The sequence below is a fragment of the Cavia porcellus genome, unplaced genomic scaffold (assembly GCF_034190915.1).
Source record: "Cavia porcellus strain 051 isolate PalLab524CR breed Dunkin Hartley unplaced genomic scaffold, mCavPor4.1 scaffold_32, whole genome shotgun sequence".
NCBI lineage: Eukaryota > Metazoa > Chordata > Mammalia > Rodentia > Caviidae > Cavia > Cavia porcellus.
In genome coordinates this window covers 24,423,803-24,446,457 of record NW_026947515.1, presented here as the reverse complement: position 1 = coordinate 24,446,457, position 22,655 = coordinate 24,423,803, and the positions used below count along the sequence as shown (strand labels likewise).

General features: G+C 48.8%; 1 protein-coding gene across 1 annotated transcript in view; it reads left to right on the top strand.

The window, feature by feature from the left end:
• Positions 1 to 3,758, top strand: part of Cd300a (CD300a molecule) — a 28,628-nt gene extending 24,870 nt beyond the window's left edge. The window contains exons 6-7 of the mRNA XM_003464859.5: positions 132 to 239; positions 1,605 to 3,758. Coding sequence (XP_003464907.2) covers positions 132 to 239; positions 1,605 to 1,766 — 270 coding nt within the window. The 3' untranslated portion in view covers positions 1,767 to 3,758. The remainder of the gene's footprint in view (positions 1 to 131; positions 240 to 1,604) is intronic.
• The last annotated feature ends 18,897 nt before the right edge of the window (positions 3,759 to 22,655 follow it).

The following is a 22,655-nucleotide window of genomic DNA, read 5'->3' as shown; positions in this document are numbered from 1 at the left end:
GGCTGACCAGGGAGTACTCATTGTCCGGAAAAGCACTGCAGGAAGGTTGGGGCCGGGCACGCACAGTATGGGGTGTCTACAGAGACCCAGGGATAGGAGGGGGCTCCTTGAACATCTCCCACTCACCACAGGCCGTTGAGCGGTGTGAGCTTTCCTACGCGAGCCTGCAGCTGCCCACGTGGTCCCTGAAGGAAGAGCCGGAGATGCCGAGGCAGGTGGAGGTGGAGTACAGCACAGTGGTGAGTGTGAGCACAGGACGCTGGCTTATGTGGAGAGTGAGAGTGCCAGAGAGAGAAAGGAGGGCCTGGCTCCAGGATAGCCGCCCAGAAGAGGGGCAAGTGTAAGTTTTGCCAGAGTGGAGGGCTTAGTGAAAGGGCTTAGTGTCATTGTGGCTGGAGGTGGGAAGATGGAAGGGCTTTGGGGTGGCCAGTTACTATGGCCCAATGGTCAATAAAGAACAGTGTTTATGAGGCACACTCAGGGTTAGAGCAAGTGATCTGTCCCTGTACCGGTCCCGTCATATCTTTGGTATCAACCTTACCTTTCAGGATTTTGTCCTTTACCTGGTGTGGGCCAACTCTTAAAGCAGGATCAATGGAACAGGCTGCAGCCTGGGCTCCTGCCCCGATGTGGCCCATCCTCTAGTGGGCAGGGGTTTTCAAGCAGAGGTGGGGGAGAGACGTAAGCCTCAGACAGAGCTGCCTCAGGGTCCTCCCAGCCCCACCCCCAGCCCGTGAGCCCACTGGGCCCATCTTGCATACATGAGTGAGGCCACGGAGGGATGAGGGCAAGGAATGGGTGTCTCCATTGCTGCTCTGCTCCTGGAAAGTTCCAGCACCGTGCAGAGGACCCTGTCCTACGTCATTTCCATGTCACGGAAAGTCCGGTGCCTCCCTGAGCTGCCAGCTGTCTGAGAAGCGGGAGGTGTGGCTTCACCCCCAGGCCACCTGAGCAGTTGTCAGTGTCTGTTTATACTTAGTGGCTTCTGGCCACGTGTCTGAGCCCGCACTTCTTCCTCACATAACATGTTATTAGGTCCACATGGTCACAGGGACCTGGGACCAACAAAGCTTGCTTGTGTAACTCAGCGACTGGTGATCTCAAAGTGGTGGGGGGCACAGTCTTACCCTTCAGCCCACCCCCTTGGGACGAGTTGGTATCTGTGTACACTGCACCTTGGAATCATTCAAGCTCTATCTAAAGGCCCAGGGTCCTGAGAAGCTGCTTCTGAGTGCTTTGAAAGGGTCTGCTTTGGAATCTTGGCCAGGATGGTCCTTCCAGGGGAAATAGAGATGTCTCTGGGGAGCCCCAAACTTCTGAAGGTCTCAGTCTCCTCCTTGTAGAACAGATCTGGTCACCCTTGGGGATCCCAGAGACCCCCTCGCTCCCCTCAGGGACTCTGAGCTGTAGCTTGACCAGGAAGGGTAGAGCAGGTAGGTGCAAAGGGTGGCTGGGCTGAGGCCTGGCAGGGGAAGAGGCCAGGACGGGGGCGGGGGGCGGGGGGCGCTGCAGCCCCACAACGAAGGCTTCTTTGGGAGTCACCTCTATCCTAAGCTGGGGGTGGTCCTTCTCTGCCTTCTCCTGAGCCTTGGATGTCTCTACAGGCATTCGCCCGGGAAGATCTTCACTACAGCTCAGTGGTATTCGATTCACAGATGCAAGACTCTAATGCCGATGGGGATTTCTCCCAGAGACCCAAAGAGGAAACAGAGTACAGCGAAGTCAGGAAGCCAAAGAACCGCCTTCTTAGCTCTTGTCCCCCTTAGCCTGCGCTCTCCATGGGGACCGACAGACAGCTGAGCTCCCAGCGAGCCGTCCCTCCCCTGCCCCAGCCCAGCCAGCTTCACTGAGGACAAGCAGGCCGCGGCTCTGCTGCACAGGGGGAAGCCTGCCCCACAGCCTCTTCCCTCCGCCCTGCTGCTTCTCCCCCATGTGTATGGAGGGTGCCATGGGACTCCAGAAGATGGTTCGACTCACACGGAGAGCCCGCAGGTAGCTTTGTAAACCACAGCCCCGTGGAAACACCCTCATTGCTGGGCAAGGAGAGAGAGCCCGCAGGTAGCTTTGTAAACCACAGCCCCGTGGAAACACCCTCATTGCTGGGCAAGGAGAGCTAAGGGACAGCAAAGGACAGGGACTTGTCCCTGTGCGAGGGTCACGGGGACAATCATCTCACAGATAAGGACGCTGAGGCTCACAGGAGAAGAGGCTGGCCCTTGATTTCAGAATTAGTGGCGACTTCCTCTGGACTCTTAGGGTTATGTTTAGAATGTGAGCATAAATAAAATTTAAACTATCTTCTTACATCAGACACACGCATGCATCCTGCTTTGTTTCTCTGGTTGTGAGAAACCAAAAGTGAACATAAGGATCAAAATGTATTTTGAAATAGGAGGAAAATGTTCAAATGGGGAGGGGAACAAAAGAGAGGGGAGTTGGAAAGAAAAGAAGGGGAGAGTTTTTTCAAAAAATGAGAAAAGAAGGAAAATATAGAGTCTTTATAAACAGGGAGGGGAGGAGGGGTTGAAGAAAGGTAGGAAAATGGGGGGCCACGCACAGGTACAAATTCCCTTGATGAATGTGGTCGTTACATACGACTAAGATGTACCAATAAAATCTAACATTAAAAAAAAGAAATGAAGTAAACTATCTTCTTAAAGGAGAAGAAAAAAGTGATGGAAATGATGCCTGCTGTGTGTGCCCCGTATTAAAGGGGGCGCCTGGCTCTGATGCCAGGGGAGCACAGAGAGGCCTTTTGTTTGTTCGAGATGGGGGTCTCACTGTGTAGTCCAGGCTGACCTTGAACTCACTATGTAGCCCACGCTGGTCTTGAACTCATGGTGATCCTTCTGCCTCAGCCTCCCAAGTGCTGGGACCACAGGTGTGCATCACCACACCTGGCTCACAGAGGAGCTTTGAGATACAAGGACTTGGGGACATCCCTCAAATTGTCACTGGGTGGGAGAGTGGTAAATTAAAAACTGGTGTTCAATTTATCACCCAGCTGAGCTGGATGGGTGTGGTGCAGGGTGTGGAGGGTCCGCCTGAGGACTGCTGCCAGCATGAAATGAAGACCTGGAGAGGGAAAAGTGCTGGTGTTCGGTGCTGCCAGGTTCTCCTGGAGGAGCTTGTCAAACTCCTTTCCTGATGTGAGCTTGGCTGTTCTCATCATCGGAGGAGCTCGGAACCTTGTTGTCCCTAAGAGTGGTGGCAGTTCATTTTGGGAGCTCTGGTCCTTACTTTGAGCATCGCTTCCTGGCTCCAGAGGGGAAGATGCTGTGCTGCTCAGTCTCCTGGAGTTGCTTGTCATGCTGGCTTCCTGATATGAACTCGGCTGTTCTCATCATCAGAGAAGGTCGGGTCTTCATTGTCTCTGAGGATGGCTTTCAGGGGAGCCCCGGCTCTTATTCTGAGTGTTGCTTCCTGGGTCCAATGCAGATCCCTCAGTCTACTGGCACAGATCCTTCATCCCACTGACACAGACTTTCTAACTTCCGCCACTGACCTTTGGGCCTTCCCTGTACAGATCTGTGCAACAGACTTGCGTAACTATTTTTGTTGTGGGCTGTAGGCCTCCAGTTGGACTTGTGAGAGGCATTGTCATGGGTGCTCGGTCTTCAGCCGGACTCATGCAGGACGTTGCCATGGGATGCAGGCCCTCAGCTGAATTCTTTGAGTCTTAGTGTGTGGACAGATTTCCTGGACTCTTTCTTTTGTATTTGACTCTCGATGATCATAAAATAATACTATAAATTGTGTGTCCTGTATTGTCTTGTTCCTTTCAAACCCTGACTACAACAGAGAGGGTCAGCTACTCCTCCCTCAGTGGAACACTCAGCAGAGTTCTTGCCAGGCAGACTCTCAGTTTGAAGCACATGTGACTCAGGCTGTCTTGAGCTTACAGTGGCACATGGCTTTAAAATCATAGTTGCTACTGGGCATGGTGGCACATTCCAGTAATCCCACAATTCCAGAAGGCTGAGGCAGGAGAACTATAAATTTGAGTCTAGGAAACTTGGTGACTTACTGAGCCCCTGGCTCAAAATTAGAAAACAGATCTGGGTGTGGCAGGGCATGCTTGTAATTCCAGTATCCAGAGGCTTAGGCAAGGAGGATCACTGTGGAATTCAAGGCCAGTCTGGGCTACATAGTAGTTCAGGGCCAGCCTACACTATATAGGAAAACCCCATCTCAAAACAAACAAATGAAATAAAAAAAAACAAAAATAATAGAAAAGGGCTGGGGATGGAGCTCAGTGTAAAGACCCTGGGTTCACTCCCAGTACCACAGAACAAAACAACAACCACCAAGGGCTGGGGATTTGGCTCAGCAGCGTAAGTGCCTGCCTGGCAAGCATGAGGTCATGAGTGAGTTCAATCCCCAGTACCAAAAAAAAAAAAAAAACAAAAAACTATAAGAACCAAACCAAAACAAAAAGAACCCCAAAACTTTGGTTTTAATGTTCAGCAATGCTTTGACCTTCTGTCTTTAGTAAATAAGTTAAAAGCAATGGCTTTGAGCATAGCCAAATGGTGCCAATGGGCATTCTCTGTGCCAGGGGTTTTGGAAGATTCTTTAGTGGGGAAGAGGTCTCCAAAGGGTGAAGAGGCGCTGCTCGGACTGGTGTCTTCTTTGGATTTTATTTCTGCATGTATGCACCCATGCGTGAGTCGTCCTGAATACTTTCTCCCCTCATTTTAGTGATATTCTGAGACACAAAAGGGGAAATACAAGCACATCACATGCAGGGTCACACAGGACACACACTTGCTGCAGTCAGATTGTGCTGTGTGGTCAGGGGCCAGAGGTCAATGACAAGAGCCAGGTGTGCAGTGTAGCTCTCTCCTGGCCTCGGCCCCATGCTGGTTGGTGAGCCTGAGCAAGGCTAAGGGCTCCTCTGTCTGAAGAAGAGCAGTGGGCACTGGGTCCCAGTTCCCCAAAGGAGGAAATGGAGAAGCAGTAGCCAAACATAACACAGACCTGGCCCTAGCACAGGGGAGGCCCTGGAGTGACCAAAACTGGGTTGTAAGCCGGAGGGAAGAGCAAGCTGCTTCTGGTGTGGGTTACTGATCGCCAGGAAAATCCAGGCTCCCAGCACACAGCTAAATTTAACTTTCCCCTGCCAAGGCTGTGGTTCTGCTTTCTCTTTCACTGGCTTACCTCTTTGCCTTCTTTCTGTCTTTCCATGTTGCCTGGAGCAGACTAGTCCAAAGGCAGCCTTTTTTCCTTCCTTCCCAAGCATCCATGGACAGCCTTCTCTATGCCAGGCAGTAGGCTGGACCCTGCAGGCCCAGGGACACAAGTGACACAGCTCTGCCCCACATGAATTCTCAGGCTCAGAGGGATATGGACATGATCCTTCTCCACCCACCTCCATTTGGGGTTATGGACACAGGAGAGAATGTTTCTATGGTGCTCATGTTTGATCTGTACAGGTGGGGGCTGGGTGCTGTGGAGTGCTATAGTAACTCTAGAAGCTGAGGCAGGAGGATTGCAAGTTTGAGGCCAGCCTGAGGAAGATCCTGTCTCAAAACAGAAAGGGCTAGGGGTTTAGCACAGTTGTAGAACATCTACTTATAGCATGACCAAGGCCCTAGGTTTAATTTCTGCTATTACCCCCACCCCAAGAAAAATACTTAACGGAAAATAACTCCTAAATACTTTGATTGGAGCCAAGGAAAAGAAAAGCTGGACCTTCCAGACTGAACCTGAGAGTGACCATCCAGGGTTGAAGGCATTCCTAAGGTACTGACTCCCGTTTCTTCTGTGCCCTGAGGTTGGAGTGCAGCAGGAAAAGTTATCAAGCATGGTGTGTTGAGCATCCCTGTGCAAAGCACTTTCTCTGTCAAAAGTAGCAAATCTGTGGGCAACTGTAAATTTCTCCTGGTTCTGGGGCTTGAACCCAGGTCCTAGGCACATGCTAGGCAAGGGCTATGCCACTGAGTCGCAGCCTCAGCCCAGTGGTAAATTTTGATGATGTTAGTTCTGGGTACTGATTGTCCTTGGGTGGGCGCATGTGTGTTTGTGTGTGTGTGTAGTTTTAAGGAGAGAGAAGAGTGAATGTTGTCAGAATCCACATGGAGTTCTTTATGTCCAGCTATAACAAAACGGAGTCTGGAGGTTATTGTGCTAATCCGTTTTGTATTGCTAGCACACGCCTGTAATCCCAGCACTCAGGAGGCCGAGGCTGGAGGATCGACAAGCATTCAAGGCAAGCCTGGGCTGTACAGTGAGTAGGACACCAGCCAGAACAACATAGTGAGACCCTGTCTCACAAAAACAAACAAACAACAGAATACCAAAGACCACGGAATCTATAAGAAAAAGGTTTATTTGGCTCATGGTTCTGAAGGCTGTGAAGTCCAAGGCTGAGAAACAGCATCTGGTGAAGGCCCATTTGCTAATGCAGTGCTCTCAGCAGAATCTGAAGTTCACGCAGGCATCACAGACGAGAGGGAGGCACAGCAGATGCAGAGCCAACCAGCTTTGCTAACACGCATGCCCTCGAGGTAACCCATTAACCCATTAACTATGACTTCATCACCTCTTAATACTTCACTGTAGGGATTAGAGCTCAGCATTCAAGGAAGTTCACACTTATGTTTGCCTGATGATGAGAACTATCACAAAAGACTCTTCCCAGACTACAACCTTGAACAAAAGGCACAGCAAAAACCACAGCCTTGCACAAAGGCCACCGGGGATGACGTGTACAGAAACTGCTTGCTCAACCTTGTTATCAGTGTCTCCAGGGAGGATAAGCACTCCATAGTCAGTTATTCATTTCCCCATTCCACCTCTAAAAGCTCTTGCCTTCCTTCACTGTCCTGGGAAAACATGGGGCCTCGTAATTCACCAAGGCCCAGGTGTCCTGCACCACAGTTCCCCACAAGCCCACCAAGCTCTTATCTTTCCAAAGCGTAGATGGGACTCTGGAGAGTCCCAACCTACCCAGGCTGTCTGTACAGGGGGTTCTGTGGTACTGAAGTTGACCGGGTAATGAGCTCCAGAGATGCCCAGGTCATCACCCCCAGAAACTGTGAATACATTTGTATGAGGCAGAAAGTATTTCACAGTGTGGCCATGGTGGATGTTGGGGGCTGGGTGCTGAGCCAGGATTACCCAGGTGAGCTCAGGGAAGTCCTGCCATCTGTAGGAAAGTGTAAGAGGGTTACTATGCCCAATATGATAAACAAAGGAAGAGCTAGAGGGTGAGGAAGAGGAGCAGGAAGCAGGTATCACCAGCGAGTTGAGGGTTCTTTCACCTGATGCGAAATCATGACAGAAATCATGAATTGGCAAAGTTCCGCACTGCTAGAGACTCTGGACTTTGAGCACCAGTGGCTCAGCCTTTAGTGTTACAGCTCTGGGCCTTGATTCTGCCCATCAACCCCAGCTAATGCCAGATGCCCGCAGTCAACACTGGAATCCTCGGTCAGCTCTGCTGGTTGCTAGCCTGTGCGATTGCTGACCTTTATTTTTCATCAGCTGATGGTCTGGGCAGCTCTTCAAGGCTAATAGCCTCTACTGTGTATAGCTCTTTTCAAGTAACCCATCCATCTACACCACTTGGGATAATCTCAAGTAGATTACAGGGCCTTCGGATCCCATACTGCCTGAAAAATCCCCACCACCATAGCAAGCCTTTACTTGAAAAGGACCTGTCCTGCTGCTCAGGGTCACTAATCAGAGGAAACCCTCCTAAACCACCAGACCAGTTAAAATGGGAGTGCTGTTTATATAACAGCTTCAGGCCTGTGATTGGCTTCTATCTAAGACTCCTGATTGGTCCAATTTTGAGCCATTATTAATCTATGTATAAACCCGCTGACTGGTCTAAACTCAGACCTTCTGATCTAAGCCTATTGATGATCCAAGTTTAATTCTACTGTTTGGTTCAAATTCAAACCCACCACAATCAGGGTAGATCCTTGGTCATCTGAGATAGCTGTGGCTGTCATAGTAACAGTTACATGGGCAAGCTGTTTGAAGCTGTGGGATCTCCAGAAAAACAGTGACACCAAAAATTGGGGAATGTCCTTGATGGCTGTGTTAATGAAGCTCCCTAGGGTTTGTGGAGGTTAGCAATGTTGGCCATAAGACCAGGTCGCTGCCCAGTCTCTGCCATGTTGGAGGTCTGCTTCCTTCAAAGAGGCAGCAGTGTCTGGAATGGTAGGAGCAGGGAAGGTGGGCCATTGTGGCTGGCAGGGGAGCTCACCTGTCAGAGCAGCTGGGAGTCATGTGAAGTAACCCAAGGGATGTTGGCAGACACCGGAGTCGCAGTGCCTCCTCCAGGGATGATGGGTGAGCAAATGGAAGAGAGCAGCATGGGTGTGACAGCTGTTGACCAAGTCACATCCCTCTCTGGCTGTCATGAGAGAAAGGGGAGAGTCAAATGCTTCTTGTCTGTCTCAAAAGGAGGGATGGAGGGAGAGAGAGGGAGGATTGAAGATGCTTTGAAGATGGAGAAAAGCGTCAGGAGCCAGCAGCCTCTGGAACAATGAGAGAATTCTCTTCTGGAGCTTCCAGAAAGAGCACACCGGCACCTTGACCCAGGAATCTTAATTCCCAGACCCATAAGCTCATAATGGGTGTTGTGGCAAGCCACCAATTATAACCGCTGCTGTAGCTAAGGAAATGTAGCCAGCCCGGCATGAAAATTTCGGCCGCTGGCCAAAGGGGCAGACCCAGAACGCAGGAATGGGGACAGAAACGGGCATAGATAGAGCTGGCAGGTGGATGTGGCCTTCAGTGGTGAGGCGATGAACCCCTAGAGCAAAGCAAGGGCACAATGGTGAGTTGTGCACCTAAGGAGGCCCTGGGAGGACTGCATTGTTCTTTCCCTGGGGCTCTGGTGACAGCCACAGGCGACACCACTTTCACTATGGTTCTTCCACGCTCTCGCTCTACACTGTTATCTCTTCTCAAGCCTGTCACCCATGGGAAATGACAGGCCATGACGTATTGGAAGTACAGCCTGTTCACCTCACCCTGTTTCCCCCGAGGCCGCCGAGGTAGTAGAGGTGGCATTGTGCCCTGGGCAGAGGGCAGCATCGAGTTGGAAGGAGAGGCAGCCCTGGTTCTGCAGGAGGGAGGCGAGGCTGGGCCCGTCAGAAGGACAGACACGGGCTGAACCTCCTTGCCTCGGAGGAGGGGTTACAGAGCAGGGTCCTGACATGCTCACAGGTGAGCAGATAGACGCAGCTGTGCAGGCTGTGGTGTGTGTGCTTGTGCCCCAAGCCCCAAGGTAAGATTTAATGCCCATGACAGTACCAAGATGTGGGGCCTTAAGAGGGAATTAAACCATGGGGTAGAACCCTCTTGTGGGGTCAAATCCCCTGTGAAGGGCTTGAGGCAGAAGGGGGCATCCTCTTCCTTTCTGACCTTTGCCCTTTGCCATGCTACCATGTAGAGGACATGGAGAGAAAGCCCTTCCGGATGCTAGCATCTTGACTTTGGACTTCCAGCTTTTAGACCTTCTGTTTCATGTAAACGACCTGGTGGGTGGTATCTGTTAGCAACACCAACATCCGGGGGTAATGAACTGGGGGTGCAGGGCAGCAAGGTGCGTTTGTGGGTGGGCAGGTGCCTTAGTTACTTTTCTCATTGCTGAAGCAAAATACCTGATACCCAAAGTTAAAGGAGGAGGGGCTGGGGATTTAGCTCAGCGACATAAGCACCTGCCTTGCAAGCAGGTGGTCATGAGTTCGATCCCTGGTACCGATAAAAATGAAAAAGACAAAAAATAAAATAAAATAAAATAAAAAATAAAAAAAAAAACAAAGTTAAAGGAGGAAATTTTTAGTTAGTTCCCAGTTTGCAGAGGCTTCAGTCCGTAATCAGCTGGCTCCAGGGTAAAGGTGGCTTGGCAGACAGGCATTGCAGAGGAGAAACAGTTCATGATAGGCAGAAGATAGCAAAGTAACAAAGGGATGAGCACAGCTCTTTCTGTCACTTGTTTCTTGCCCAGGCTACTTAAGGCAGGTGCCACTCATACCCTTAATCCTAGCGGTTCCACACTGTACCATGAATCAATCCCAGTGTCACACACTGTGGATCCAGCCATCTCGGAAAAAGCCCTACCTATGACTGCATGAGGTTTTGTAGGGGCATCTAGACATAAGCCATAACTGCGGTTTAGGGTGAAGCCCATGGGGTTGGCCTGAGGAGGACAAAGGCGGTAAGGTGACCCTAAGCTTGATGGTAAAGTGAGCAGGGGGAGACACAGACTAACTGCAGCTTGTTCCACTGTTTTGCAGAGGATCTGGGCATCGTCCACACAGATCTGAGTCTGACTTGTGTCCATACATAAGGTCCTCCGAGCCCTGAGAACACTCTCCCAGTGTTCTCCAGCCCTGTGGACATTCTGTGAGGCCCCCTCCTCCTGCTCCCGCCCCCTCCCCATGGTGGGGATGGGATCCAGGCCCGAGTGTACAGTCCACATGTGCTCTACTACGGAGCTGCACACCCAGCTGGGCCTGCTTTCCAGTGATTTCTCCTCTACTCAGTCCTTGCATTTCAGCAGCTTCTCAGGAGAAAGAGATCCTTTGGTGTCCTCTGAACCTGCTCTACCAATCTTGCTAGTGGACTAGAGTCCTATATCCTATGGGCAAGTGGGATCATTATCATATATATCATAGATATATATGAGTAGGCCTTGACACACAAGGGTCTCTCCACAGAGACTCACATCTTTGCACTTGAGCACTGCTTATGACAAACACCACGTGTGACTGACTGGATCCCTACCTCTGCCCCTCCTCCCTAGCTGTCTTTCAGCCAGGAATAGCCCTGGGATGTAATGCTGGCCAGTAGACATTGCTGGGAGCTTCCAGGAAACTCATTTAAAAGGAACACACTTGGCTGGGTCGCTTCTTTAACCTTCTGCTTCTTCCTCTTTGCTTCCCAATCTGCCTGGATCACAAACACGATTGCTAGCACGACTGCTGCCAAACTGTGTCCATGAGGATGAGGGTCAGCATGTGAAGAATGGTGGAATGGGGATATTTCCTCATACTATTACTGAACGCTGAGCCAGTCCAGGACCACTGTGTCACACGGAATAAATAAACCTGGACATTTTAAAGTTACTGTTTGTCAGGGTTGCGCTATCTACAGGAAATTTCTTCTAAGTCCCTGCTGTATTCTAACCCAACTCTTTTTCCTGTTTTGTTAGGGATGTTGCCTAGAAGGATAAAATTCCAGCTGGAATCTCCCCAGCAAGTTAAAGTCTTTCATTCAAGTGTCTATTTAAAGGCAGTCACCGGACGACAGGTGTTGCGCAGACCCTCACAGGTGCTATTAGGCCCAGTGAGACTATAGCAACACAGGTAGTGATGAAGCACTTCTCTCCTGAAGGAGCGCACAGCTTGTGGAAGAGAGGAAAGCAGGAAGTGACAGGGAGAGAAACCTCACACACTGTGAGGCTGAGCACGCATAGTCCAGGTGGCCTCCTCACGCGAGACCGTGCTGAGCCGGAGCTGTGAGACCTGGAATCCTGGGGGGAAGGGTCTGAAAAGTGGAGAGGTGCTGTGGACTTTGCAGTAGTTTGAATCTGAAGTGTCCCTCAAAGACTCGCACGCTAAAGGTTTGGTCAGCAGCCTGGGAACGGTGGACCTTGAAGAGGTGGGAGGAAGTTAGGTCTTTGGGGTACTTTGATGGGAATATGGTGACCCAAGCCCTCCTCTCCCTCTCATTTGACTTTCCAGCCATGATGAGATGAGTGACCTCACTCTATCACACACTCTGCATCATGACATTCTGCCTCGCCACAGGTCCAAAGGCAACAGGGCCAATGACCATGGACCAAAACCTCTGAAACCGTAAGCCGAAACAAACCTTTATGCCCTAAAAGCTGATAATCGTAGGAGTTTTCCTTGCACTGACAGAAAGCTGACTCACGCAGACCCTATATCATGGGCAGGGTTTTAGTCAGGGACTAGGTATAGGGGGTACTCAGGATACGGATGATGTGAGGTGAATTCAGTCCAGTCACCTTCCAGGCTGACCTGAAGTAACGTTTCCAGGTGTCCTTTTACCAGACGTGGAACTCTCCAAGACAGTATAACACAGAGGAACATGGACGCAGATAGGACTTAGGATTTAAGGGGTTCCTTTAAGCACCCTTTGGCCTCATTTGGAACGAATCTTAATTCTTTATTCAGTCTGCATTTCTACCAACCAGCCTTGTCATGTCAGGTTTCCTAAAGAGATCTACTCTGCAGCTTCTGCAAAGCACACACAGTGATGACAGCCACAGCCTCCCAACAAAAGAGAAGGCATGGCTGTGGGAGGGGAGTCTAGGCTGCATTTCATCTCTAGCCGCACACTGTTCCCAGTCAGGACCCTCTGAACCCCAGGAAGGCATGGCATAGGGGTGTGTTGCCTGAAGAAGGGTCCCTGTTATGGTGACCACACCTTGGGAGTTCTTAACGTGACTTCCTCAGACAGTCTCAGTGGGGACCATGCAGTTCTCCAGAAGTCTAACTTCATGAGGGAGCGACAGCCTTCCATCCTCCTCTCAGAAGTACTGACTCAGTCTGCACACATTCACCTAACTGCCTTCTGGGAAGCTCTGCGTACCAACGACAGCCTTGTAAAATCGGGTTTTCTAAAGCATGCAATCCTATAGCCTTCACCAGAGAACCTGGTGACACTTGTCTTATATGTGCAGACAAAGAAGTCACTGCGGGGTGAATTGTCAGTAAATTCTGCAAGTTATATTTCACTTGACTGTGGATTTTAAATGTTATAATGTTATTAAAAATTAAAGCTGTACTACCTGATTCAGCATTCAAAATGCAGCCACTCCAATGATAACTACCCCACTTCCTGCATTAATTCACTCATGAGAGCGGACAACTTTTTTTGTTTTTTAGTACCAGGGATCGAACACACCACCTAGCATTTTCCAGGCAGACACTTATGCCGCTGAGCTAAACCCCAGGTCCCAGAGTGGAGACCTTACGAACGTATTACCTATCACCTTTTTTTTTTGAGAAGGAAGGTGTTGCTCTATTGCCTAGAGGGACCCCAACTCTTGGGATCAAACTGTCTTACTGCCTCAGTCTTCTAAGAAGATGGGAGCACGGGCACATCCACTATGACTTGTTTTTTGGTTTCTCTACTTTAGATTCTCAGTTAAACAAACCCAAGAAACCAGGGCCAGGAATAGTGCTGGGTTACACAGGGCTGAGGACTCTAGATGAAGGAGTATGGTTCTGTCTGCACTCCATTTTTTTGCAAAATGAAAAGTGTTTTCTCTGGTTTCTTGGGAGCCCTCCTTATGTATCCTTTCTGGCTTGCACGTGTGTGTGTGTGTGTGTGTGTGTGTGTGTGTATGTGTGTGTGTGTTGAATCCAGGACATTCATACTGAGCAACATCTCCAGCTGTCTTTTTTTTTTTTAAATGTTTTAGTTTGAGACAAGGTCTCACCAAGTTGCTCAAGCTGGTTTCAAACTTGCAACCTGCCTGCCTCAGCCTCCTAGAGTGCTAGAATTACAGGCATATGTCACGAAGGCTGACTTCCTCTCTGTTCTTATGAACCCACTGAAATACAGCAAGTCTCAGGTTCCCTGACCTTGAGTTTTCTCCTTTACAAATTAGGGAAGCGTTCCTGTAATTCTTCCGATGTTTGCAGTGAGGATAAAATGATCCCAAAGCGCGACACTTAAATAACAGCGCTAGGGGAGGCTGCTAGGAAACAGCCCCGGCCCACAGAGCGGACCCCTTTGCCTTTACACCCTAGCGCCTTAGTTGAAGCCCCGCTGCCCGGACTCCCTCCATGGGTTGTTCTCACGGTACAGCATCCGGTGCTGAAGATGCCGCGTCCCGAGAGAGCCGTGGCTGGGAGACAGGACTCTTCTAGCGCTAGCTCGTTGCCTCGTGGTGGGACATAGGCGTCTGTGGGTAACCACTCTTCCCTGAGGAGCTCTGCACTGCGCCCTCCCTGCCCAACACACACTTGCACATGCACACATGTGTATACGCACACAGGCACATACACACAGTCACACAAAATTAGAGTGGAAAACAGAATATGTTGCCATGCTCACCAGTCCTTTTTTAAAAACTGTTATATTTTTGTAGTTTGGCAATCCAGCCTGTCCCCTCAGCCTCCTGCTTTCATTGCGTCAGGGATGAGAAGAGACGGGGACTGGCAAACAAGTAGCATATCCCCCTCCCCCGCCCCACTCCTCCTCCCCTAAGCGACCGGCTTATCCGGAGAATCACAGGCTTGATGATGGTTATGGCGGTGAAATGCAGTTGGATGCCTGCGGTGCTTTGGTGTTGCACTAACACTGCAGGTCTAGGGCCAGTGGCCGGTGTCTGATCACAGGTTCCCAGGATAGCAGTACACTGTGTGGCATCCCCAACCCTCCTCCTGAGGGTTGCAGCCGTTGTTGTGGTCTTGTTTTGGAAGTCCTATGTCATTCCCATTGTTTTGTTGGGGTGGGTTTTATTCTCTTTTGTTTTGTTTGATCATGCCAAATCCGATGGCAGAAACAACTATTTCAAAGTGGCACGATACATTATGGTAGCCATTTTAGATTTATATAGGCTTGTCTCATGTTCTTTATTGCATTCATTGTTTTGTTTTTGTTTCTATTCTATTCTGTTCTGTTTGGGTTTTACTATGTCCTAAGTGGCTATTTTGAAGACATCAAAAGGCATTCTGGTAACTACTGTTGATTTTGTAATATTTTTAGGCCTTTATCTCTCACACTGGTTTGTGTTGATTGGTTTTATTCTTTTTTATCCTCTTTAAAATAAATTTTAAAATTTAACAGATTAAAAAGAAAAAGGATGACTGTCGCTCTTGTGGTTTCAAAGCCTCTGGGCGTTTGTGGGACGCTCCAGACGGAGGGGACTGGCGAGGGGCCACAGAGACCACAGCCTCAGACGGGAGGGGCGGCCTGGACTGCGGCGAGGACGGAGCACTGGTGGGTCCTGCACTGGCCCTGACCTGCAGTAGCCAAGAGCCCAGCCCAGGACCTGCACAGCCCATCGGGGAGCCACTTGCCACTGGGCATCAGCTCTCGATGCGGGCCAGTCCAAACTGAGACATATTACTAACATAAGTTTCCCTTGCTTCTTTTCTTTCATTTCTTTCTTCTTTGGGGAACGAGCGGAAAGGTTTAGTCATACAGCGGAACACTCCAGCAGAGAAAAGAGATGGCCTTCTTTATTCCACTGAAGAGCCACTGGCTCTTGAATACAGGACTTGAATGTTGGATACAGGATTCATGGATCTTAGAGTTAAAGGGGGAAAAAAAATGTACTTTGAAACATTTTCAAACCTAAGGAAAAATTATGCAAACAGTAAAATAACTTCCATATGCACTTTATCCAAATCCCCCTATTAAGAGTATCTTTGGCAATTCTGTTTATATCTGTAGATTCTTCCCCCGAAAGACTGGTGAAGCCATCTGTGAAGAGTTGGTTCACTTTCTCAGCCTGGCCCTTGTTTTCCCTTCAAAAGGCAGCACCTTGCTTGGGCCAGAGAACATGACAAGTACTTACAAGATTGAAAAAAACCCACTGTGCTGGGTTAATCACCAGCATATTCTCGACAGGTACAAGGAGGTGAAGGTACTTCTAGCCCAAACTTGTTGCAAGGATGAGCCAGCGCTGACTTACACCTGGTGTAGAGAATGCCCTTAAGACTGCGTTCTTTGTTTTTAAAGCCCACACCCTGTGACTCGCCTGTAGGCAAAGCAGAGCCAGGCTTTGCAAGTCTTGCTCTGCCCTAGACCAAAACAGAGGCATTAGACAGCCACGTGTCTCCGCCTTGTGGCCATGTCCGGAATCACAATCTTTGGGTCCCCAAGGCAGGGGTCCCCTATTAATATTCTGGGCTAATGCAGCTGAGAAGGGAAAGGGCCTGAAATGGAGGAAAGAACTGAAAACCCGTTTCCCTCTCCACTCCCGTGCTCACCCCGTTCAGCGTTACTGTGCAGAAAGAAAATTCACTTTATTCCTAACCTTGAATCTCCTTGTTTCATGCCCAGTGGTCTCAGGATTCCTGGGTTTTCCCCACCCTCAAGGCAGAATGTCAAAGGGGAGGACAGCCATTCCAAGGTGCTTGTGTAACAGATTTGGGGTGGAGGAGACCGGCCTTCAATCCCATCTCTGCCTGGAGGTGATCTGGAGCCGTCACTCAAGGCCACCCGAGCGTCTGTTCGCTCCTCTGTGACGAGCAGGGGCCCAGGGCCGCTCCAGTGCTGTCCGGTCACTGCTGGGACTCTTTCAGGGAACCCTGACCTGTACTTGCCCTTCTGAAAGTTCTTTTTTTGCCAACCCTTTCTCTCATGGCTACTTTGAACTTGACATTTTGGATTGTGCCCTTTGACCTCCAAATCTAGGTCACATGGTGCAGGAGTCACAGCACACCCCTGAAACCAGGCTGCAGCCAGTTCTGGGTTTTAGAGATGTGACTCCAGACTCCAGTAGGCAGAGTCTGCCCTCCAGGACACCGAGACAGTTCCCTGGAAATACCAAATGGAGTCCTTGACCCAAAAAATGTCCTCTCAGTCTGAGTCACTTCTCCTTCTTCCCTTCCTCCCTTCCTCTAACAAATACATAGAGAGTCTCAAATGGGACTCATGGCTTCGGCTTTATTTTGTAAACAGTTTAGGAGGCACTGAAGTTTATTTTTAACATTGAAAACTATGGAAGAGGTCTGTGCTCACATTGTTTGATCAACTACACATACGTGTATCTTGTAATCTGAACAACTACTTCGAAGACAATAATATGTGAACCATTGTTAATTTCCAGTTATCTTGTTTTGAAATTCCATATTATTGGTTTTTCTTTTCTTTTTTAAAAAACTATGGAAAAATACCTGCTCACTGTAGGAAAATTAGAAAGGAAAGAAATATAAAGAAAAAATAATACATGTCTTTTTTAAATAAAATTCATAAAGTATGAATTCAAACAACCTGTGTTTTTAATTTTTGGTTTATTTCATCTTATTATTTTATTTATTTTATTTTGTTCTGGGGAGTAACTCCGGAGCCTTGTGTGTGCTGGTGAGCGAGCTCCTTCTGAGCTGCACTCTCAGCACCGGAAGTAACTTTTTTTTTGTCTTTTTCGTTTTTATCCATACCAGGGATCGAACTCACGACTCCCTGCTTGCAAGGCAGGTGCGTATGCCGCTGAGCTAAATCCCCAGGCCCTGGGAGTGACTTTTTAAAAAGATATAATTCAGACCCTATAAAAATCAGCCTCTTACAGTATATAATTTGTGGCTCTTAGCGGAGCTGTAATTTCGGGGCATTTTCATCATTCCAGAGAAGCCCTGTGCTCGGTGGCACTCTTTCCCAGCACCCAGCTCCTCCCCCTCTGCTTCCTGTCTCCGTGGATTTTGCTGCTCTGAACACCAGATCATCACCACCAGCCCTTTGCACTGGCTGCCTCTGCTTGCCGTACCCTCAGGGTTCACCTGTGTTCTCCGATGAACATTTCATTATATGAATGTGTCAATTCATGTGCCCGTTCATCCGTGGTGGACACTGGGGATGTGTTCCCCTTCCGGCTGTTATAAATAATGCTGCCCTTGTACAAGTGTTCGTGTGGGCGTGGACTTCACCTCCCTGGGGTATAAATCTAGGCGCAGAATCGCTGGCCCTCTGGAGTGGACTTTCGCTGACCTTTTGGGTGGGAGCACTCTTTGCTTTGGGGATGTCGGTGTCTGGCACGCAGCAGTCCTGTGCACTGTAGCATGTTTGGTGACCCACCAATCAGGACATCGAAACTGTCTTCAGGTATGGCCAGGTGTAGCCCTGCCTGGCTGAGCACCACCAGTTTGAAGGGTTAACTGGCTTATTAAAGAAAATCTCTCTCATGACACTGCTGTCCCTCTGGGGCTAGGAAACGGTTCCTGTGTCTTTGTAAACTCCCTCCCTCCACACCGTCAGGTCCGGAGTTTGGAGTTTAACCACGCTGGCCTTCCACTCTCACTTTCCACCGTTTCCTCCCGGCCCTGTTTAGCTCCTGTTGACTCACTGTCTACCTGGCTCCCCACGCAGTCCTCATCCAGGGATGGAGAAGTAAACAAGACCAGCAAGTTTCCTGCTCCACAGCTTCCTCTTTCTCCTCCTCCTCCTGTTCTTCACCAATAACAAACATCTACCGGGGCCAGCAGTGTGGAGGCTCATGGGTCCTGCCAATTCATGGCCAAGTCTATTAGAAGCCACTCACACACACATGACACGGGGAGAGGAACCCGGAAACCAGAGAGGGGGCCCGGAGAGAAGGTCGGGGCAGAACCCTGGCCAGAATCCAGGCCTCTGACCCCACTAAACAGCTCCCCCACTTCCAGCACTCTTGGCCAGCTGTGTCTGTCCGGAGGCCAGCACTGCCCAGGCTTCGGTAGGTTGTCTTAGGAGCACAGCCTGAACAGATACTGTGAGAGCCCATAACATCTTTTCTTCTATTTTTTTTACAAAACCTTTTTATTATGGATCTAAAAGGACTTCAAAGAGTTGTCCAACGGAGAAAAGACTGGAAGCTATTGCACCCTTCCTGATTTTATTCTCAGAAATTCTTGGTCTTCTCAGTGGCTTTTAAAGTACTTAACTGTTTAATGTACTTAACCAACCTATTTCTAGGGCTTTATGTCTCTTCCCAAGAAGTCTCCCCCATTTTCCTATGCCTTTTTATTATGCGCATGTGCCCCTCTGGCTGGAAGTACCTGCCTTCCTCCCCTACCTGAAGGACTCCTACTTACTGTTCCACGCTCAGGGATACATCCCACATTTTTAAAAATTTATTTTTATTTATTTATTTATTTATTGATCCCAGGAATCAAACTCAGGACCTTGCACTTTCCAGGCAGGTGCTGTGCCGCTGAGCTATACCCCTGGCCCAATATGCCCCACCTTTTGAAGGCCTTGAGGGCCTTGCTGGAATTTGGAGGCTCTTGCTCCCCAAAGGCCACCTCCACAGGATCTTGCACGTGACTCGTGCTTGTCCCTGGAATAGGCCTGATTTACAGGTGTGAGATCTTTGAGTCCAAGACTGGTGTTTTGGACCCAGCCCAGCTCAGCTCTGTGTCTGGCATGCAGTAGCGTATGTGTATGTGCAGTAATGACTTCTGTATCCTCCCAGGCTTCACCTTTCCACCTGATCCCTGCAGTGGCTGGAGGCTGAGGAGGAGGGAATGAGGCAGCCTCGGGATCCCCACAGCTGGCTCATCTGCCATGTGAAAGGTCTTATAACCCAAAATGATCTCCAGCCCCAACCTCGAGTTTCAAAAATAGGGCAAAACTTATTTTTAAAAAAGCAGCACTGCTTTATTTTATCCTGGGCCCAGCAACACGGTGCAGTTGCAATTTTTGCAAAAGCCCTGTGCGTCCCGCCCCCCATACTTGCAGCCTTTATGTACATATCACTGTTTACAAAGTAAGGGGCTTGGGCACAGATCAGGAGATAGGCTAACGGGGAAGATCCTTGTTTTCCTCAGCAGAGAACAGAGGAGTCTAGCAGCAATTAACAACCTTTGCTACCTTATTTTAGCACCACATCTGTTATTTGTAGAGGACAGCAATGGTTAACATATCAATTAGGTTAGGACCCCAAGGATTTACAATACTTCACAGAGGAGAGAATTGATTAACATATCAACTAGGTCACCCAGAGGGAGAAGGGGGAAGGGAGAAGGGAGAAGGGAGAAGGAAACATATATACAGAACAGTTAGGGTCACATTTACAGGTATTTTGGTATAACACAAATATAACGAAGCTCTTTTTGCTAGTGTACAGCAAAAGGCAGATAGCACTGGCCCTAGGTGGGGTGGAGACCAGCGCTGCCCAGTAGGATAATGGTAGACTTCTGTAATTTTAAGTTTATCTAACAGTCACACTAAAGAGGCTGCTAACAGATACAGCTGCTGTATCTGTTCGTTAGCTAAGCCTGAGAATGGCGACCTCCCCAAGACTTTCTTGGCTCACAGTTTCAGTCCATGGGGAACTGGTGCCATTGCGTGATTCTGAGGTGAGGCAGGCTATCCTGGTGTGAGCACAAAGCAGGCTAAGCTGCTCACCTCACGGGAGCTGGGAAGCAGGGAACGCAGGAAACTCCCAGAGAAGAGAGGGCCAAGGGCCAGATACAGTCCCCCGGCCACGGCCCCATGACTGGCTCCCTCCGTCTAGCCCCCGTGTTGTATCTGGGTGCGATGACCCTTTGCTATGTGTTTCCCGGGAACCCGGAGAGAAAAGGCAGTCATGAGGCGGTGAGACAGAGAGCTGGAAGGAACTTGCATCAACAAATATCTGAGATACCCTCGATGGCCAAACAAAACAAAACAAAAGCCAAAATGAATCAACAGTGAAACCAGGAAGGAAGCGGTGGCTGCCCTGAGTCACACTCCCTTATAGGGAGGCTGGTATTTGGGAGTGACCTGAGAGCGTGGGGAAATAGGGAGCTCAGACCATTCAAAGTGAGGAACTGTATCTGCGACATCCCTCAGAACCAAAATACTTAGAGGGTCTCCACCTCAGTAACACAGTGGATCAAAATTACCTGACTGTGAGCAATGGGGAAGGACTGCAGTATAGTCAGTGGAAAACTATGTGTTCACACACAAAGAATGATGTCAGACTCTTACCTGATACCCCAGAAAAATGAACTCAAATGGGTCAAAGACTGTCAGGTGAGACCTAAAATTATAAACTTCTAGGGAAAAAAAAACATAAGGCAAAACCTTCATAGCTGTGTATTTGGCAATGATTTCTTGGACATGACAGCAAAGTCAGAGGCAACAAAAGAAAAATAGACACGTGGTACTTTGTGAAACAAACTTTAAATTTAAATTTGTGCATTAAAAGACAACTCATTGCTGGGTGTGGTGGTGCATGCCTGTAATCCCAGCACTAGAGAGGCTGAGGCAGGAGGACCATTGCAAGTTTGAGACAAGCTTAGGCTACAAAGTGAGCTCAAGGCCAGCCTCTATTGTATAGTGAGAACTTGTCTCAAAAAGACAAAAAAAAGGGGGGGGGCAACCCATAAATAGATAAAACATTTGCAAATAATGTATCTGATAAGGGATTGTATTTGGAATATGCAGAGAACTCAATAGAAATAAAACATAGGCAGAAAACTTGGAGAGACATCTCTCTAAAGATGGAACAAGGAGCTCAACATCTCCAAGTATCCGGAAAACAAAAATTAAAACCACAATGAGAGACCACTTCATATCTGTTAGAAGAGCTTTCATAAAAACAAACAAAATAGGGGATTATCTCAGTGGCATAAGTGCCTATCTGGCAAGTGGGAGATCATGAGTTCGATCCCCGGTACCAAAAAAAAAAGGAATGCTTGTGCAGATGTGGAGAAATTGGAATCCTGTGCAGTGTTGTGGGAGTGTAACATGGTATAAAATAGGAATGTAAAATGGAAAACAGTATAAAGGTTATTCAATAAAAATAAAAAATAGAGCTGCCATATAGTTCAGAAATTCCACTTCCAGATACATATTCTAAAGCACTGAAAGCAGGCTCGCAAAGCAATGTTTACATTTCCATGTTTATTGTCACATGATTCACACTAACAAGAGGTACAAACAGCTAAGCATCCATCAGTGCATGAATAAAGAGCAACAGCCACACTGAGGGAAGAAATACTGTCATAGGCCACAGGGTGGTGAGCCCCGAGGGCATTATCTAAGTAAGAGAACCCAGGCACAGGACAGGTGCTGCGTGACTCCACCCAACTGACACAGCCAAGTAATAGTCCAGCTCACAGAAGCAAAGGGTGAGGCAGAGGTAGCCAGGTGCTGTCAAATGGGATGAGGCTTTATGTTTACTGGGCTTGGGGTGTAAGCCAATTAAGATGGGAAGTTCTAGAGCTCTTCTTTGCTGCAGTGTGCATAGAACCAACAGTGCCACACCATACCCTGAGAGTTTTGCAAAGACAGCATGCTTCATGTTAAGTACTTTTGTTTTTGTTTTTCAATACTGGGGACTGAACCCAGGGTGTTTTCACTGAGTTACATTCCAAGTTACTTTTTTAAAATGTTGGGACAGGATCTCATAAAGTTGCAAAATGCCTAGGTTGAGCTTGAATTTACGATCCCCCTGCCTCAGCCTCTCAGAGTACCAAAATCATAGGCTTTTGTCATCATATTTGTTAGTTCTTATTTTTACCATAGGTAAAAGAAGGAGGACTGGGCATGGTGGCACACAGCTGTAATCACAGATATTCAGTAGGCTGAGGCAGGAGGATGATGACTTGGAAATCAGTCTGGGCAGCTTAGCAAGACCCTGTCTTAAAATAAAACAAAAGGGGCTAGGGGTATAGCTCCATGGTAAAGTGCCTGCCTATCAGATTTAAAGCCCTGTGCTCAAATCTCCATCACTGGAAAAACAAAAAGACCTTGTATCCTAGGCCTGGTGGGGGCCTCCACTATTGTTACCTTTCTGTCTGATGCTGCTGCTACTCCCCAGCCCTCACCAGCTCTCCTTCACTTGCACATCCTATGCCACGTGTGTGTGTGTGTGTGTGTGTGTGTGTGTGTGTGTGTCTGAGAGAGAGAGAGAGAGAGAGAGAGACAGAGAGACAGAGAGACAGAGAGAGAGAGAGAGAGAGAGAGAGAGAGAGAGAGAGAGCACATGTATGCCACAGGCCTGTGGGGAGGAGTTCATGGGAAGA